Source organism: Balaenoptera musculus, chromosome 15, assembly GCF_009873245.2.
Source record: "Balaenoptera musculus isolate JJ_BM4_2016_0621 chromosome 15, mBalMus1.pri.v3, whole genome shotgun sequence".
Taxonomy (NCBI): domain Eukaryota; kingdom Metazoa; phylum Chordata; class Mammalia; order Artiodactyla; family Balaenopteridae; genus Balaenoptera; species Balaenoptera musculus.
In genome coordinates this window covers 57,636,633-57,656,744 of record NC_045799.1, presented here as the reverse complement: position 1 = coordinate 57,656,744, position 20,112 = coordinate 57,636,633, and the positions used below count along the sequence as shown (strand labels likewise).

Sequence of the window (20,112 nt, the reverse complement as noted above, 5' to 3'; positions counted from 1 at the left end):
CAAGGGTATTGGCTTCAGGTATGTCTTGAACAGGGTGCTCAACAATGATGTCAGGACTTGGTAACTCTCCTCCTTTCACCTTTGCCTTTGGCTCTGATGACTTCCTTCTCAGGATGGTGTATGGTGGCAGGATGGCTGCCAGAAACTCTGGCTGAACATCCTTCCAGGTTCAAATCTAACAATAAGGGAAACTGTCTTTTCCTAGTCACTTTTCGCACAAATCCTAAGAATCACTCTGACTGTACCAGTTAGGACATGTTCCTACCCCTGAACTAATTGATGGCACTACGAGAATTGGATGGGCCAATTGGTTTGACTGAGAAAGGGGAAAGGATGCCTCCCCATGGAAACTCACTACGACCAGTAAAGGAAGAACAGATGCTCAGTGGCCAGAATGGCGCATACCCATGATGAGGCTCAGGGAGGCTGCTTGTTCTTCTTTAAGAAAAGGAATCTGAAAAAAAATAGCTTCAGGTGCACAGAGAAAGTTCAGTAGCCCGGTTACAGTTGGGACCTCCAAAAAAAGATGCTCTCATGTACTTGGGTTCATCAGCTCCTTGGAGACCTGCCTCAATGATCTGATCAGGTAGAATTTCCCTCTGGCTTTCTCTGTGAGGATGGCTGGACCTAGCCTCAGACAATCCGTAATCGCTAATGACCCTGTTTGGAAGCCTTGAGTCAGATGCTCACCCGCAGTTTGACAGAACCCCAGGTGAAGCCAGCTTGGGCCTTTGCTGTGTCCTCGCATAGAAATAAGGGCCTGAATCTCAGCAGGTGTCTCTTCTTGGCCAGCCCTGCTAATGATCTAGAAAGCAGGACTGGGTCAAAGAGCAGCAATCGCCATGTGGTTCTGATGAATGTAGAGTATGTTGGGCTGTCCTAAGCTAGTTGCAGCTGGAATCAAGGAATACATCTCTCCGTGCATGTGTGTATTCTCTCCTCCAGCATCGCGATATATGTTAGAGGGAGGGCTTGACTCTGGATGATGAACTGGGACAAGCTCTGGAAGGCCCAGGCAGACGTGGGAGTCCTAGCCACACTATTCAAGGTTAGGGTACCAGTTGACTAAACAATATAGCAAGCATTTATGCGCCTTACTGCATCTTCAAGGGAGGCTCCCCTCTTGGCACAGATCAGAATTCCAAAGGGAAGAACAGGGCTAGCTCACATGAAATTCCAACGTCCCCAAAGTCCCAGATCCTCTCCCAGCTGCCCTGCTGGGAGATACTAATGGTGCATTTAGCAGAGGAATTGTTTGGAACAATATTACTCAGCCATAAAAAGAAACAAAATTGAGTTATTTGTAGTGAGGTGGATGGACCTAGAGACTGTCATACAGAGCGAAGTAAGTCAGAAAGAGAAAAACAAATACTGTATGCTAACACATATATATGGAATCTAAGAAAAAAAAAATGGTCATGAAGAACCTAGGGGCAAGACGGGAATAAAGATGCAGACCTACTAGAGAATGGACTTGAGGATATGGGGAGCGGGGGAAGGGTAAGCTGGGACAAAGTGAGAGAGTGGCATGGACATATATACACTACCAAATGTAAAATAGATAGCTAGTGGGAAGCAGCTGCATAGCACAGGGAGATCAGCTCGGTGCTTTGTGACCACCTAGAGGGGTGGGATAGGGAGGGTGGGAGGGAGATGCAAGAGGGGAGAGATATGGGAACATATGTATATGTATAACTGATTCACTTTGTTATAAAGCAGAAACTAACACACCATTGTAAAGCAATTATACTCCAATAAAGATGTTTTAAAAAAAATTGATCTAGGAATTAAATCCAGACCCCTTGCCATGATCTTCAGAGCTCTCACTGTGTGATGTGGCCTCTGCTTCCTGTCCTAACTCATCTCACCACCCTCTCCTTTGCTGATTAAACTGCAGCTGTTCTGATCTTCCTTCTGTTCCCGGAGCCTGCCAAACCCTTTCCTACCTTTGTGCACGAGGCTCCTTCTGCTTGGACGGCTCTCCTTGCCCCCACCTCACTCCTCAGCTTTGTCTGGCTGACAACTCCTCCTTCACGTTCTTTTGATCAGCTCTGATGTGTCAGACCAGATGATCGGAAGGGGTGCTCCTCTCCACTCCACCCCTGAACTGTTGCATCATCTGATTTCCTTGAAATCATCCTACTGATTTCCTTCTTCCTTGTCTATCTCCTCCATAAGAATGTAAACTTCGTAAAAGTGGGGATCTTCACTTTGGTTGCCTCCTTCCCTAGATTCCCTTCCCTAGAACAATGCCTGGCACATAGTGGGAGTTTGTTATAGTGACCAAATGAATGAAAGGCAATTACTAGATGAATGCCTCTTCCTAGAGCAGAAGTTCTGGCAAGTCAAATACTTAAATACTTAAAGTACTAGTCTCCCTTTCTGCCCACTGGCAGCCTTGCAGACTCCGAATGCTACTCCCAGTTTCATTCCCAGAGCTGTGGCTCAGTGCCATGCAAGGTGTTGAGGAGGACTCAGAAGGGCGTGGGGTCCTGCCCTCAAGAATTCTAGTCTGAAGGGCAGGCGAGATGCATGCTTCTCAGCAACTAGGCAACCACACACAGTCAGGGCTGAGGGCTGGGCTGTAAAGATCAAGGTGCCGGAAACTCAGAAGGTTAGGAATATGTAGGAAGTGGGGTAGTAAGGAACCCGTAGTGGATGTGAGACTTGAGGCTTGACATTCAAGGCTACCATCTCCACCACTAACACCAACTCACCTTGACTGAGCCCCTCCTATGTGCCAAGTGCTTTATGTACATTACCTCTCAAAATATGCACAGCAACCCTTTAAGGTGGTGACTGTTATTATCATTCCCATTTTTCAGATGGGGAAATAGAGGCTTAGGTTAAAATACCCACTTCCAGTAAGAAGCAGATCCCAGGCAAGCTGTCAGCAAAGCCGTGTTCCTCCTGCACATTCCCCATCCCTTGTGGGTTCACTTTGCAGAAAACGCTTCACACACGATGGCATCAAGACACAGCAAAGAGAGCACCAAATTAGGAGGTGAGAGACCCACCATGTCTGTTACTGCTGTCCCACTGATTTACGTGAAATTTGGAACAAGTCATCCAAGATTCTGGAGCCTCAGTTTCCTCACCTTGAAAATAGGGGAGTTGGACTTGGCAGTACCAAGTCTTGCTGTTCATCAGCACTTTCAGGGGCAAATGCATAACCTCGGGCTCCTCAGCGGAGATTCTGATTCAGTGGACATGGCTTGGAGCCTGGAAATCTAAAGGTACAAAAAATTCCCCAGGTGAGCTGATACATAGCTACAGGGTTGGATACTGAAGGCTTGGATTAGTGTTTTCAATCTTGGCTGCACATTAGACTTACCCAGGGAATTAGAAATATCCTGGATTCCGTCTCAGACCAACTGGATTGGCATCTTTAGGGGTAGGACTGGTAGGGGTGGGAGAGCATAAGCTTTAAAGTTTAAAGACTTTGGGGCTCTTAAAATGTGGTTAGTGTCACTGAGAAGCCAAATATTTAATTGTATTTCATGTTTTAAATTTCAGTGTAAATAGTCATATGTGACCAGTAGGTGCTGTATTGGAAACCCAGGACAGAATGAGGTTGAAGGCTTGGTCGCTCTGTGTGGCTCATTCCTTGCTCCACCCCAAATCATAGTGCTCTTCTTTGTAATTGTCTTGCCTAGTACCCATCCTTCCCACTCTAGTCTAAGAGACTATTGCACGGACTCTGAGTTAAGCCTGTGTTTATTAACTCACGTGTTCTCCTGGTCTCTGAATCAAAGCACTTCAGCTACCTTGGACAGCTCCCCTACCTAGGGACCCAATAGTCACCAGAAACCTAAGATTAAACTTCTCATTTGAAGAGAGAGGAGGATAGAGCGGAGAAAGATGTTGTTAGGTTACCTCAGACAAATGCCAGTGGATTTGCTCCTGAGAGAAGCAAAATGGGAAGTAGAACACAAATCATAAAATGGTCCAATGAGTGGAGGTTGCTTGGAGTGGAATTTTGTGTTTGTGGGTGGTGGAACTGATGTGCTTTTGGGGAATGGCACCTGGGTATGACTTCCCCACTCTGTTCCCGTCTCCTGATAGACAGTTGATGTGAGATCATTGCTACTGGTTGCCCATTTCTGAGGGATTTTCTTTTCTAGTTGGGTGCCTCAAGAAAGATTAAGTGGTGATATTCATCACACACACACACACACACACACACAGACACACACAAACACACACACACATACTTCTTCCTGTTCTGCATACCTGGAATCAGTATTTCCCAGTAGCTAAGCAACCAGATTTTGGATTTGGATCGCCTAGTCTTGGATCCTCCCGCTGCCATGTACTAGCTATGTGGGTTGGGCAAGTTACAGTCTCTGAGCGTGTGTTTTTAATCTGTAATACAGGGGTCATAATAATACTTCCTACTGTATGCCACATTGTGCTACATATAGAATATACCAAATTAATATTAATTTTGATAGTGACCATGATGATGGTGATGAGGAGGAGGTGGAGGAGGATGGGTGGATAATGATGGCTGTGATGATCATGGATGGTGATGATGGTGATGGTGATGATGATGGTGATGATGGTGATGATGGTGATGATGATGATGATGATGATGGTGATGATGATGATGATGATGGTGATGATGATGATGAGGAGGAGGATGGGTGGATATGATGGCTGTGATGATCATGGATGGTGATGATGGTGATGGTGGTGATGATGGTGATGGTGATGATGATGGTGATGATGATGCTGATGGTGATGATGATGATGATGATGGTGATGATGATGATGATGATGGTGATGATGAGGAGGAGGAGGATGGGTGGATATGATGGCTGTGATGATCATGGATGGTGATGATGGTGATGGTGATGATGATGAGGAGGAGGAGGATGGGTGGATATGATGGCTGTGATGATCATGGATGGTGATGATGGTGATGGTGATGGTGATGATGATGATGATGATGATGATGATGATGATGGAGGAGGCGGAGGATGGCTGATGAGGGGATAAAGATCCTCTATTGAAACAGATCCAGCTTATATGTATATGAGAATGCTATTCATGTGAATCCTCAGGCTCATCAAGTTTGACACTTTTACTTTTCCTCTCATCCATGGAAAATGAAATAAAATATGTTTAAAAGCTCAGTTAATACACAATAAGAGTAGCAGAAAGTACCTCGGGGCTTAGCAAGGCAAAAAGCAAATTCCCAAGGAGTCCTTCAAGATCTTTGTCGGGCCCCTTGCGAGATTGTCCTTTTTTTGGTGCTCACCCTGAGAGGCAGAGGAAAATAAGCTAAAACAAGGGTGCAGGGTTGACAGCAGCAGCCAGTTTTCTCTTGCTTCTGGGGGATGAGTTTCCTGCTCATTTATTTTCTCACCCAATATTTCCTGGGCCCCTACTGTGTGTCAGACATGGTGCTAGACTTTGAAGATACTAACTTGAATAACGCTCATCCTGCTGTTGAGAGGAGACAGAGAAAAACAAATAAATCAGCTTTGGAGTCCATATACTCAGGTCACAGAAATTCAGTTTCAGTTGGACTGGCATGGAGCACGAGCCTTGGTGTTTTTTTTGTAACTCTCCAAGGGATTCTGTTGTGCAGCCAGGAATGAAAGCTACTGGTGTGTGCAAAGGAACCTTGGATGGCATCTTGCAGTAACTGAGCTGTTGTCGCGTGGGGCCGTGTGGATTTTAAGGAAATCATTCAACCTCTCTTCCTGTGTCTTCATGAGAAATACCGTCCAGAGGGTTATAACCACCGGCAGCGCCTCATCTCTTAGGTGGTTGGAGTTAAAGGGATAATGAGCGTGGGTGTCCTTTAGAGCCTTATAAATGGGCAAGTGAAATTAAAGTTGGTTTTAGACTCTTTTAAACATCAGACCTTGATACCCCTGGAGTCAGGTCTCACCCTGGGGACTCAGCAAGGTCTGGAAAATTCTAGAACCTCACTGATCCTGGGACTGGAACACAGAGTTGAAAGCAGACACCCAGAATCCCACACCTGCCTTCCTCCCTGACTCTGTGTTTAAAACAGTTTGTTCTGCTTCTGCAGAGCGGTGAGCTTGGGGAGGGCACTGCTTTTGCTTCAGAACCAAAGTGGGTGTCTGAAATCTGTTCCTCTCCCCCGGCTGCACACTGCCAAGGAGCCGGTGCCAGAGGTGGTCAGACTGATCTGTGGAACCCGAAAGGGCGGGCTGTCATGGCGGGAGGAGGTAAGTGCGGGAGGGTCAGCCTCTGCTATCCAGCTAAGAACCGGGAAGAACGTGCAGGACCTTGAAACAAAGGGCCATTTGGCGTGTCAGATGCCAGGTCCTGGGAGTGCAGCCAAACTCCCCCATCACCCCCTGCCAGTCCCTAAAACCACCTTAGAAAATCCCAAAGCTAAACGTGAGCCTCTTCAGTGCCTCGCTGTGCAGTTATGTTTTGCAAATAACTACTTGCTTTCATCCCTCCGAGGGGTATACAGTAGACACCACAGTGGTTTTGGAAGCTTAGGTTTCAGATGCCAATGGAAGTGAAAGTGGTGTAAGGTAACTGCATGAGGTCCATAAAGGACATTGGCGATGGTTTCTCTCCAAAGCGTGACTCATCACTTCCTTTTCCTCATGCAGCTCCCTTGGGCTCAGGATGAATGGGCTGGTTTGAGGAGGGAGGAGGGAATGTGAAATTAGCATGTCAGTAGATCTGGAGATACCATTTTTTAAATAGGATAAGGATCCGATCCCCTTAGGTTTCTGGCAGTGTCCATGTGGTCTAGAGGACAGAGGATGAGGAGAGGGGTCCCTAAACTGTTGGAGTCAGACATGGATCAATGAGCCTTTTACTCCTTCTGGTTCATCCTATCCTCACAGCAACCCTATGGGATGGTGCTCACGATGCCCATTCCATAAGCAAAGAAACTCAGATCCAGAGAGTTTAGGTAATTACCCATGGTCACATGGCTAGTTAATGCAGAACCAGGACGTGAGCTCAGGTCTGATAGACCCCAGAGCCCGTGTTATTCCAACTATGAAGTTTGACTGGTGCATGGAGGGGTAAACTAGAGTCTGAACTGAATGTGATAGGTCTAGGGGAGCCACTGATGACTATAGAGGAGAGGAGTGGTGTGATTAAAGCTGTGCTTTAGGGATTTCAGTCAGGCAGCCGTGAACAAGGCGAGTTGTTGAGATGCTCAAGTTCGGAGTGAACTGCGTCTTTTAGAGGGACAGGTATCATAAACCCCTGATGTGAGACACCAGAACTCCTGACCCAGGGCGAAAATATTGAGTAATAGTGGGTGAAAATAATAGTGACTACATTTGTAGAGCACATGATATTTGATGGGTACTGCACTGGGTGATTTTATACAGAGAGATCATTTAATTCTTACAACTTGATGAGGAAGTGCTATCATTGGCAATAGGTTAGTGAGGGGTGAAAAGCTTGGAATCTTTCAGGCAGGCAAACCTGCCTGAAAGATTCATTACCTGTGTGATTCTGAAAAAATCATTCTACCTCTGAGTCTACTTATTCATTTGTAAAATGGGGATAATACTAGTACCAGTTTAGCAAGATTGTTGGGGGTGGGATTAAATGAGATACGACATAGAAAGTGTTGAGCCACATGACTCTTACAAAGTACTCCTGGCATGTTAGCTGGTATAATTATTACCATTGCCATACCCATTGTACAGATGTGGAAACTGAGGCTTGGAAAGGTGAGGTGATTCTTCACAAGGCTACACAATTTGGATTGGTACCTGGGCAGTCTGATCCCGGAAGTTACACTGCTATCCGTTCTGGGGGGAAGAGATTAATGGGGATCAGAAGAGGGTAACAGGAGAGATTCAGCTTGGGCAGGACAGTGGGGATGGCACAGGGCAAGAGGTTTGTACATACTCTTTCACAGGGGGCTTGTGCCAAGCCACCTCTTGGCTATTGAATGGCTATCCCTATAATTATCTATCTGCTTTCTGAAGTTTAATGTGTAGCCATGTCCTCCTTTCTCTACCTAGAGAGCCAGATAAGGCTGCATTTGCTTACAGCTCTGCTCTGTGCTCATGGGTACACGTACATGGATATAATAATGTCTAACTCATAGTACATAGAGCAGGGGTGTTGGAGCATCCCAAACACCATCAACTCCCACATCTAGCATGTTTGACCTCCACCTCTTCACCAATACCAGTTATGCCAAAGAAATGGGATAACTGGTAGTAGGTTGTCTCAGAGATCCTTTTTACTGGGTTCCAACTGTGCCCTTAGCATATGTCCGCCTGAGAACTTTCTCCGTTCCTCACGCGCTCAGGGCAAGATGCTGATTCCATCGCCTTTTGCAGTCATAATGTGAGTCTGGTGACCGGCTTCCTCAGAGGCATCCTTGCTGCATGGGAATTATTACATTTCTTTTGTAAGTAAGCTTGGAACTTTTCAGTCCATCCCAGGAGACACCTGACGGTGCTTGAGGTTGATGACTCTGATTGTCTGGAGACTGCACTTCTGTGCCGCCTCCTGCTCGTGGATTCTTTATGTTGTTGCCTTTCGGGGTATTTCATGAGGCTTTATGGGCAGCTCTTGAGGCTCACAGGACTTATATATTCTCCTCCTTATCAATAAAGGACACACTAAAGATATCTGGGCCTTGGATGGTGACGTGGTTCCTCAGGATAGTGGGATGATAATGTTGAAAGTTTTTATTTTTCGGACATGACATTCGAGAGCCATATAAAAAAAATACAGCCTTGGATACTGAATTCTCCCCTTTCACTTTGTGTTTACACCAAGGACATTTCTCTTGAGCTTCACTCACACATTCATTCACTCATGCACTCCCTCACCCTCCATCTCCAGACGGGTCGTGTGCCAAGGCTTCTGCCAGATTCTGGGGACAGAGGGTTGAGGCCAGCAAAATCCCTGCCCTTAAGCAGTTCACCGCCTTGTTGAGGCGTGATTTAAAGTGATTAATCAATCCAAGAATATTGGATTTCTCCAAAAGCTACTGTAGGGGAAAAGATAATTATCCCAAGTCTTTAAATGTTACCCCATTTAATTGATTTAATTAGGTAAAATTCATAGAACTGTAATGTTGGAAGGGGCCCAGAAGGCATTTATTCCTGTTTTTTCTCTCTGCCTTCAGGCCATGCTGCACTCAAATTATCCCCCAAACTCCATGCACTTTAGAAAAGGGGGGTGTTTCTAAGAACTATAGCTTTAGCCCTTTCAGATAAAACTTCCTAGTCAGTGAGCATCCACAGGGAAGATTATGCAGACTTGTTGAAAGACTTGACATGCACAGCTACTAAGTATCGTTCTGAAAGACATGAATGGAATCATCCACTCTTCACGTACACACGCACACACACACGAAATGGAATCCCCATATTTGTACAATTGAGGGTGTATTAAATGCACATGGTACATACAGAATGCAGAATGCAAGCATGGCTGCAATATGATAAGGACCCTTTGAGAATTCTTTCAGTTCCCAGAAAAAAATATATCTCTGCATTTGTCAAATCCTGTTTTGCCATAATACAGAGCCATACTTTCTGTTTAGTTGGCATTTTTGCACCATGCCAGTGGGTCCACGACATGGTTTAAGCGCCTACTCTATGCAGATCTTCAGTGATCCCAGGAAGGCTGTGGTGGTATGTTGGGAAAGGGGCTGGAAGTGGAACCAGAACCTGAGTTTGGATGCTGACTAGCCATGGACCATTCTGAGCCTCATTTTCCCCAACCAGCAATACCAACTTTATAAGATCATCATGGGATTTGACGAGTTAAGGAGTGTGCAGGTAGTTTGGAAATGGTGCAGCTGTGGGCACCACCCACTTTTTTTTCTAAATGGAAGTTTGTTCTCATGATCAGATCATGACTTGGGGAGATGTTAGGACTATTAGAGACCCTTTAACCCAACACAAGTAGCCATGTCACTTCCCAGTGTAAGAACATTTGGCATCTTGCCCTGATGCTCAGAATAAGGTCTAACATAGCCTCTGAGGCTGTACGTGGTGGGGTTTTTGCCAAGCTCTTCAACATCATCTCACCCCCACATCACAGGCCATCATGCATTTACCTCCAGTTCCTGGAACAGTCAAGATGTATCTTCAGGGCTTCTCTGACTATACTGTCCACTGGTTTCCCCTCTTCTGTACCTGATATTCCTTCAACACCCCCTCATGCCTCTCTCGGCTCCCAGCCCATAGACGTTGCTCTTCACTTTCCTTCCACGTCTGTGAAGGCAGAGGCCGTGTCTGTCTGTCTTATAAATCATCATTTCCGAAAGCTCTAACATGTTGTTGCCATGTAATTAGGCGTTCAACAAATATGTATTGATTGAACAGAGAGATGTCCACCTAGCATTTATCATACTCTATATTACACAGGAATCTAGAGTTCAAGTGACAGAAACTCTCCTAAAATTGGCTTAAATGCACATGGAACTTGTGCCTTACATAACCAACAGGTCCAGAGTAAATGGCTCCAGGCACGACTGACTCCAGATGCCCCAAGTATGTCATCAGGAACCTCCTTCTATTTCCTGATGTTGTTTTATTTCTATCGGCTTCATTTTCCAGTCATGAGCTTGGGGGCCAGATAGAGTTCATTCTGTTGGACCCTTCTGAACCCAGAGGGGTGGTGGTGGGATGAACTAGAGGAAAATGAAGCTGGCAGAATAACAGATGTCCTTCACTGTTCCGGGCTGTGGGCTCCAAGTTCAGGGACCTCTCTCATCCCTGTGTTTCCAGTATCTGTTCCAGAGCCTGGCATACGGTAGGTGCTCAGGAATGTTTGTGAATGAACAGATGTGGGATTTATTTTCCCTCACTTCTAGGAAGGAGCTTCTTTAAGCCAACAAAGACAGTTGGTTGTGCATAAACTGCCTTCGGCCTCATCCTCTGTTTTGCTTTCTTTTTACCTGTTGGCAGGATCCAACGTCTACCTTCTTCCAGTTTGGAGCGTCCATCCAGCAGCAAGCCACCGTCATGCTGAAGATCATGCAGGATTATGACTGGCATGTTTTCTCCCTGGTGACCACCATCTTCCCTGGCTACAGGGACTTCATCAGCTTCATCAAGACCACGGTGGACAACAGCTTTGTGGGCTGGGACATGCAGAACGTGATCACACTGGACACGTCCTTCGAGGATGCAAAGACACAAGTCCAGCTGAAGAAGATCCACTCCTCCGTCATCTTGCTCTACTGTTCCAAAGACGAGGCCGTCCTCATCCTGAGTGAGGCCCGCTCCCTCGGCCTCACCGGGTACGATTTCTTCTGGATCGTCCCCAGCTTGGTCTCAGGGAATACGGAGCTCATCCCCAAAGAGTTTCCATCGGGACTCATTTCCGTCTCCTACGATGACTGGGACTACAGCCTGGAGGCAAGGGTGAGGGACGGCCTGGGCGTCCTGAGCACCGCTGCATCTTCCATGGTGGACAAGTTCTCCTACATCCCCGAGGCCAAGGCCAGCTGCTACGGGCAGATGGAGAAGCCGGAGGCCCCACTGCACACGCTGCACCAGTAAGCGGGGCTCTTTGCTTGTCCCCCAAAGTGGCATCAGAGTTTTGTCGTTGTTGTTTGTTTAAATACTAAAAACGATATGAACTCATTGCTGAAAATGTGCACTGAAAATAGAGAATGTTGTGTGTGTGCCTGTGGGATTTGTTGGTTTGTTCTCCTCTCCCCTCTTCCTCTCATCTCATCTCCTTTTGTTTTTAGTAACATCATCCTTGGTTTTCTGCAACTTACTTTTTTTACTCAACAATATACCCTGGAAACCTACACTTGAGATCTGTTTGTCTGTCTGTCTATCTATCTGTCCTCTATCTATAGCTATATCTTAAGTATGTGTGTATATATAGATATATGTATGTATATACATGCCTATCTATATACACATGTATGAATATATGCAGATGTAGGTATACATACATGTGCATGTGAATGTGCACAGATATATGTAGATATACATATGTATGTGTATATATAGATACGTATGTATGAATATCTATGTTCTTTGTAAACTGCACATTGCATTCCTCAATAGGGATATACCATGATTTATTTATCCAATCTTCATAATAATAGAAATTTATGTTGTTTCAGATTTTTTTCCATTAGAAACTAAACTGCAGTGATAATCATCCTTACCTGTCTCTTTGTGCACATGTGCAAGTGTTTTTCTAGGGTTGATTCTAAGAAGTAGAGTTTTGTGGTCACGGAACAAGTGCATTTTAAAATTTAAGTGTCTATTGCCAAATTGTCCCACAAAGTAACTATGTTTTATGTTCACACTAGCATTTTGTGAAATCACTCGACTTCCCACATCCTCACCAACACGTTACATGTTGGGGAAAGTGCCCACGCTGGTGCTCCTAGTCTCAGAGTTTGCATCTGAATGTCCTTCCTTCATATGGCCTAAGTGTTTTTGTAGGCTGTTGGAAATCTTGGCAAACATCACTTTTAAATCTGCATTGTATTCCATCATATGGCTGTATCATAATTTAGTTAACTACTCCCATCTTGGTGGACATTTAAGTTAAATTTTATGTTTCCGAGAAGTGTCATTGTTCTTTGTGGGCTGTCATTCTGGCTCAGCTGTTGAGATTTAGAATGATCACTCCTACACCCATTTTGCATGTGTTTGCCTGATGTTTGCTGATTTAATCCATGCTCATTCTTCAGATAATGAGCAGTGTAGCACCATGATTAAGGGACTGGGCTGTGGAGTTGGACTTGTTAGGGTTCAAACCTTGTCTTGTCCACTATCCATGTGACTTGGACAATCATTTTACCTTTCTGGGCCTCAGTTGTTCATTGCAAAATGGTGGGGTGTTTTTGTTTTTGTTTCTTCTTTTTTTTGTAATTTTTATTTATTTTTGGCTGCTTTGGGTTTTCGTTGCTGCGTGCAGGCTTTCTCTGGTTGCGGCCAGTGGGGACTACTCTTTGTTGCGGTGCGCAGGCTTCTCATTGCGGTGGCTTCTCCCGTTGTGGAGCACAGGCTCTAGGCATGTGGGCTCAGTAGTTGTGGCACGTGGGCTCAGTAGTTGTGGCTCACGGGCTTAGTTGCTCTGCGGCATGTAGGATTTTCCTGGACCAGGGATCGCCTAGGCGGTGGTTCTCTCACTTCAACATGCATGAGAGTCACTGGGAGGGCTTGATAAAACAAGACTGCTGGGCCCCATGCTCAGAGTTGCTAATTCAGTAGCTCTGGAGTGGGCTCTAAGATTTTGCAATTCTAGCAAGTTCCTGGGTGATGCCGATGTTGCTGGTCTGGGGAACATGCATTGAGAACCAATGTTCTAGGGGTTGTCCTGAGTATGAAATGAGGTGATGCATGAAAAGTGCCGCTTAGCATGGGTGCCTAGCACCTGGCAATTATTTAATGACTGTCAGAGTGAGCAGTGAAGTTGTTTTGGTCATCAGAAATTATAGTCAGCAGACCAGGTGAGTTTATTATCAGTAGAATAACATGTCACTCTAAAATGTCTCTGGAAGGTTTTAGGACTCTGAATCTACTGCAGTTCAGGGATAATCTCTGGTCTGCGGCTAGTGGGGTGTGTGTGTGTGTGTGTGATGGAGGAGGTTTAAAGATTTTACCTGAAATTGACATTTATCTGAAAAATGAACTCTTAGGTTAGGAAATCATGGTCCTTTGAAATTTTCCCTTCCTCTCTCCTCTTTCCCTCTTTAATGATCTTGTTTCTACGTCGCTACTTTCAGCATTTTTAATAATTGTCCAGGTATCAGGAAGGAACTCGGATAAATTGGTATGAGTCACGGGAGTGTCTTACAGAGGCAGGATTGCTGCCAGCCCAAAGACAAGGGCTGCACTAATGAATTCTTACTTCCCATAATAAGTGCCCTGCAGCTGGAATATTCGTATAATTCTGATGGAAACATAACTCAATTGTAGGGCAATTGAAATATAATATATACAAGAAGAGGAATTTGAGAAGGATAATTGGCAAGACATTCAGATCTCTTTCCAGTGACCACCCTGAATTCCACTCCTTAAAAAAAAAAATCCTACTGCTGTGAAATCCTGGTGTGCTATTTCCAGGAGTTACGCTTTGAATGCGGCAATGTTGTAGGTGGTATTTCAGCCCCAGAGAAGTAATGCATTAAGCGTGGTAAGCCGTCATCCGCCACCTGGTTTTAATGAAACATCTCTCCACCCTTGGAGCACTGGTGGCGCTCAGCCACAGTGTGTAGGGCTCAACCAGTGTGTGGGTTCCTCGCCACGCTTCCCCACTAGCACAGGGTTCCTTAAGCCCACCCAGGAAAGAGTGGGACCTTGCGAAGCAAGACAAGGACCAGGAGCTGGAGAAAGCCCCAAGAAGGCAGTTTTTTTTTTTGTTTTTTTTTTTTTCATTTTAAATTTATTTATTTATTTATTTATTTTTGGCTGTGTTGCGTCTTCGTTTCTGCGTGAGGGCTTTCTCCAGTTGTGGCAAGCGGGGGCCACTCTTCATCGCGGTGCGCGGGCCTCTTCACTATCGCGGCCTCTCGTTGCGGAGCACAGGCTCCAGACGCGCAGGCTCAGTAGTTGTGGCTCACGGGCCTAGTTGCTCCGCGGCATGTGGGATCTTCCCAGACCAGGGCTCGAACCCGTGTCCCCTGCATTGGCAGGCAGATTCTCAACCACTGCGCCACCAGGGAAGCCCAAGAAGGCAGTTTTTAAGAGAAAAGGATTAAGGGCACTATATCTCTATCCTCCATCCATCACTCCTTCTATCCAGTGAACCCTGTGCTAGCCTCTGGAATCATACATGAATTAACATATAACTTCTCAAAGAATGTACAGTCTGATGAAGATGGGGGAAATTCGTCTAAAGACAAACTCAGGTAACGAGGACTTTTTTAACATAGAAAAAAAAAGAATAGTACAAAAAGTGGAGTCTAGCAAGAGGGAGGAGATATGGGGATATATGTATACGTATAGCTGATTCACTTTGTTATAAAGCAGAAACCAGCACACCATTGTAAAGCATTTATACTCCGATAAAGATGTTAAAAAAAAAAGTACAGAGTCTGATGAAACACCCACCCCCATACTCACCCCAGAGAACAAAGTGAACATGTCATATTTGTTTCAAATTTTTAAAAGAAATAAAACATTACTGATAATGTAGAAGTCCTGATTATACCTCTCCCCAGCCCCACTCTTCTCCCTTTCTCTCCTTGAGAGAGAAAAACACCACAGTGAATTTGGTATGTATCTAAATCCATGTGCATGTTTTGTACTTTTGATACAGATACAGTGCGACCTTAGACCCAATGGGTAGTTCTTTTTAATATCATAAGTGGTATCTAATGTGCTGGAATTTCCTTTACCTCAACCTATGGCTCAAGCATGATCTATGAGGACACATATAAAACTAGTGTATTCATCTTAGTTGCTTTTTTGTATTCTGTTGTATGTGTTCTATCTTTTATTTAATCACCCCCCCCTTTGATGGACATTTAGGTTGCTGACAGTAAGGAATCTTCAGTCTGGGTAGCTGAAGGCAGAGAACACATGTGTCTGCAACCTGATTCGGACCCATCAGCTTGAGTTAGGAGTTCTCACTTAAAGCTTTAAAAAGTTACATTTTCAGCTGGTTTAAAAAGTCTCATTTTGCAAAGCATCTGTAAACAGATAGCTCTCATCACTCCCACTCTGCAGTAGGGAGGATGCAAATAGCTTCAGAAGAGGTTCAGATGAAGTCACACCTGATGGTTTCATGGTGAGTTGCTGAGGGATCGGGGGTCCTGCTTTGACTGGTTGAGTTCTACATCTTGGGGCTAACTAGGTGTGTCCCTCAGTGGCCCTCATGGACGTTACTTGTAATCTTACACACAGAGTTTGTATAGTTAAAATATTGTCACAGTGGTTTACTGCTCACAGTGATGGACCAGGTACAAAGGGTCTGCTTGCCGGGTTAATGATCCTACCATGGACCTGTGTCTGTTCTTGTTTCAGAAAAAAAAAAGTGGGGAAAAGGGGAAATGTTCTTTATGTTTAATATTCTGGTTTTACAGAAGGCACTTTGAAAAGAGCAGTCAGCGTTTTCCAAAGTTCAAAAATAGCTCAGCCATGTTATGTAACCGCCTCCTTGCTACTGCTGAGTTATTAAACATCTGTTCCTTCACCAAGCACAGAGCACATCGCTGGCAACTCCTGGATCTGTGAAGGTAAACCATTAACTGTTTTGTTGGCATGGAACCTAGGCTGCTCTGTCCAGTTCTGTCCCAAGAACGTCTCCGGTTCACTAGCGGATGGGACCCCTCCAGAGGCAGCACGACATCATGGTTAAGAGTGTGGGTACTTGGGAGTTCCCTGGCCGTGCAGTGGTTAGCAGTACGTGCTGTCACTGCTGAGGGCCTGGGTTTGATCCCTGGTCAGGGAACTAAGATGCCACAAACCGTGGGGTGCAGCCAAAAAAAATTTGATGAAAAAAAAGTGTGGGCAGAGGAGACAGGCTGCCTTGTTTGAATCCCTGATCTGAACTCTCCTAGTTCCAAGACTTTGGGCAAGTCACTTGATTCCTCCAAGTCTGCTCCCTCAGATGTAACATGGGGATAAGAAAACTGTTGTCCTGTAGGCTAGAGCCTGGCATATGGAAAGCAATTTATAAATGGTTCCCATTGTTGATAAAATGTGTGTGCACATTTGTGTGATTCCTCTTCCACTTTTACATTTATTAAGGAGGAGGTCATAGAAGGGAGAAGGTGGATGGATGTTTTTAAGACCTAAACGCTCTTGCCAAAGGATTAGCTTGGGAGCAGCGTGGCTAGTGGGAAGAAGGGTAGAGAAAAGAGTGGAGAAAAGTTCACAGGCTGAGTGCCAGCTTGGTTTTGAATTAGCCACATACTTACCAAGTATAAGTTACTAACCACTCCGAACTCAGGCTTTTTTTCTAAACTGCCCGTGTGTGTGTGTGTGTGTGTGTGTGTGTGTGTGTGTGAGCGTGTGAGCGAGAGAGAGAGAAAGAGAGTCATTTCTTCATACTGTAGGAGAATTAATTGAAAGTATATATGTAAAATACTTATCACTGTGCCTGGCATGTAGTAGGCATTACACAAACAACTGTGAAGTCATTATTCTTTTTTTTTTTTTTTTTTAAAAGGCCTTAAAGATTTTTATTTATTTATTTATTTATGGCTGTGTTGGGTCTTCGTTTCTGCGCGAGGGCTTTCTGCAGTTGCGGCGAGCAGAGGCCATTCTTCATCGCGGTGCGCGGGCCTCTCACTGTCGCGGCCTCTCCCGTTGCAGAGCACAGGCTCCAGACGCGCAGGCTCAGTAGCTGTGGCTCACGGGCCTAATTGCTCCGCGGCATGTGGGATCTTCCCAGACCAGGGCTTGAACCCGTGTCCCCTGCATTGGCAGGCAGATTCTTAACCACTGCGCCACCAAGGAAGCCCGAAGTCATTATTCTTATGATGATGATTATCATCATTATTATTACTTTATACCTGTTATACTGCAAGCTGTACACAGACAGGGAAGTGAGAGATGGAGGTATATTTCAATCTTGTTTGTTACCGATTGAATTGTGACTCTGTGTCCTGTGGCTCGGCTCCCCTTTCAGTTGTGGAGGAGGATGTAGAAGTCACTGCGCTGGAAGTCAAACAGAAGCGCTCAGGTAGATCTACAGCCCCAACCAGGGGAAAAAGGACATCTTCTTTGGGAGAGCTATGAATTAGTATTAAAGGGAAGTTATTTGGTTTTAATTGATGATACCTGGCTTGACCATTTATGTGTTCTACATTAACTTCTTGATTTATAAAGTCCGGCTTCTGCTTTAAGAAGCAACAGCATTGTAAATTATCACCCTGACAGGAAGGGAAATGGAAGGAAGATAGATAAGTGAGAGAGAATTTAATTCATATCCAATTTACATTGATACTTTTTTCAATCTTCCTTTCTGAAATATCCATAGGAAAATTTCCTGGTTCAATGACCCATTAAGAGACTGATCTGAACCTGGTTGGCATATTTTTATTTGATAATCAGAATTATCACTGTTGGTTTCTTTTTTAATGCCAATAAAGAAGCCTGCTCAGTTATAATTCTCTGAGTTATAACTTCCCTGGGTGAATGTGATAACTCTTTGCAAATATTTATCTGTGGGGTCAGCATATGCTCGACAAACATTTCTGGCGATGACACCAGGTACCCAGGAGACCAAGCCATACTCTGGGCCTGTGCTGTAAATCTGACTGGGAGTCTGGACTCAGGAAAGGGGGAAAAGACTGAGTCTCAAAGAGATATGTAGTGAGAGAATCCAGCGGCCTGTACCAAATTAAGAACCCAAAGCGTATTCCACAAGGCTATGTGACTTTGTGGAATGTGGTTTTGGATAGTGCTTTGTTCAAACCCTCTCATTATCTGGGTTATCCTGGGCAAGTTACTTAACTTCTTTGAGCCTCCATTTCCTTGATTATATACAGAGATAATTCCAACCATACAGGATTATGGTGACACTTAAATGCACATAATATACTTAGCCAAGCATCTAGGATGTAGTTGGCACCCTGCAGATGTTAATTCTCCCCCTTCCCTTGTCCAGATGCACAGCTTGATCTGACACCTCTTGTGTCCTGATGAACCCACGAGAGGTGGGCTGTGCTCCCTGGGTGTTCAGCCTGAGAGTGAAGTCAACAGCCTCTCTTCAGCATCATCTCTGTTTGTGGCATCTCTCCTGGAACACCACCGTCTCTTTTTTGGCTGGAAGTCAAGAGCACCGTATGCCAACCCTGCGATGCAAGTCAATCATTTCCAATTGGCATCCAATGAATAGCTCGACAAATGGTGGAAACCCAATGCTGGCAACTTGAAAGGGTCAGAAATTGTCCGTGCCTTTACCTTGAAGGAAAGGTGGTTTGGGTTGTTTTGGGGTCACACATAAAGCATAAATATTGTTCAAATTTGCCTTAGGCCAGATGCAAATCTTTGGATTTTGGAACCAGCATGCCAACAAAAATATGTATTGATCTTTTTCCTCCAGGGTTGAATACTAGGGAAGCTTTCATTTTGAAAACTTGTTAATTTGGTGATATATACTAATGATTTGCTGCAGCTTTCTTCTGTGAAAGGATTATGCAAAGAAAAGCACCATCTTCACTACTCTGGTGCCTGCTAACAGAGAGTATATTGGGAGCAAGGGGTCTTACTGTGTAAGCACAGGGACCAGTTAGGAGATTAAGACCTAAATCTGTGTAAGGCTATAGATTCAGAGAGAAGTGGGTGGGCTTATGCATGTTTTGGAAGTAAAATTAACAAAACGTGATGGATGGATATGAAATGATAGAAGAGATTCAATAATACTTCTTCACTTGTACAGCTGAATAGATGGCGGTACCTTGCACAAAATTGGAGAAGAAACAAATTGGGGGAGAGTGAGACAGGAACAGCATCTAATTTCAAGCATGTTCAGTTGAACATACTTTGTAGACATCCAAGTGGAAATCTCATGTAGGCAATTGGAGAAAAGAGTCTGAGTTCAGGCTGAAAATCTAACACACAGGTTTTGAGCTTACTGATGCCAGTTAAAACCTCAGGATTGGGTGAGATCACCTAGCGGAGAATGAAGACTCAGAAGAGTGACCAGGTTCCAACCTTAAGGAACTTCGACATTAATTGGTAAATAGTCCCTGAGGGGAAGGAGAATACTGGAGAAGACGAGTTGGGCTGTGAATTTCGGCTGCCTTTTCCCCCTTGGAGACTCTCTATTCTCAGCCTTGATTTTGTTGTGGAGCCTGGTGGGTGTCTGTACAATGTCTGTTACATGCTAGACATCGTGACAGGGGCTATGGACCTTCCAAAGATCTATAATCTACAAGCATTGTTAATCTATCTGGGCTTAGTGCAACCTAGGAGAGTTAAATAATCTGACCAGAAGTTTTAACCAATATGTGGAAGAAGTAAAATTTTATCACATGATGAACTGCCAAGCAAATCATCAGAGCAGTGAATGCTTTGAGTTAAAGGAAACCAATACCATACTGGGCTGGATCCATGACATAGGTGGCGAGCCAAGCTTTGGGTCTGAAGAGATGAGGAGGTCATACTCAGGGAGGGGGAAAAAACCTCTGATTTTGTCTCATTCTTGACATGATCTGGAAAACATGATGCCGCACAGAAGTTAAAAATC

The 20,112-nt window shown here is 44.8% G+C and overlaps 1 protein-coding gene across 2 annotated transcripts in view; it reads left to right on the top strand.

The window, feature by feature from the left end:
• The window catches only part of GRIN2A (glutamate ionotropic receptor NMDA type subunit 2A), a 379,488-nt gene that overhangs the window by 201,717 nt on the left and 157,659 nt on the right, over positions 1-20,112 (top strand). For both annotated transcript variants that reach the window (XM_036827160.1, XM_036827162.1), the window contains one exon: positions 10,902-11,494. In XM_036827160.1, coding sequence (XP_036683055.1) covers positions 10,902-11,494 — 593 coding nt within the window. The remainder of the gene's footprint in view (positions 1-10,901; positions 11,495-20,112) is intronic.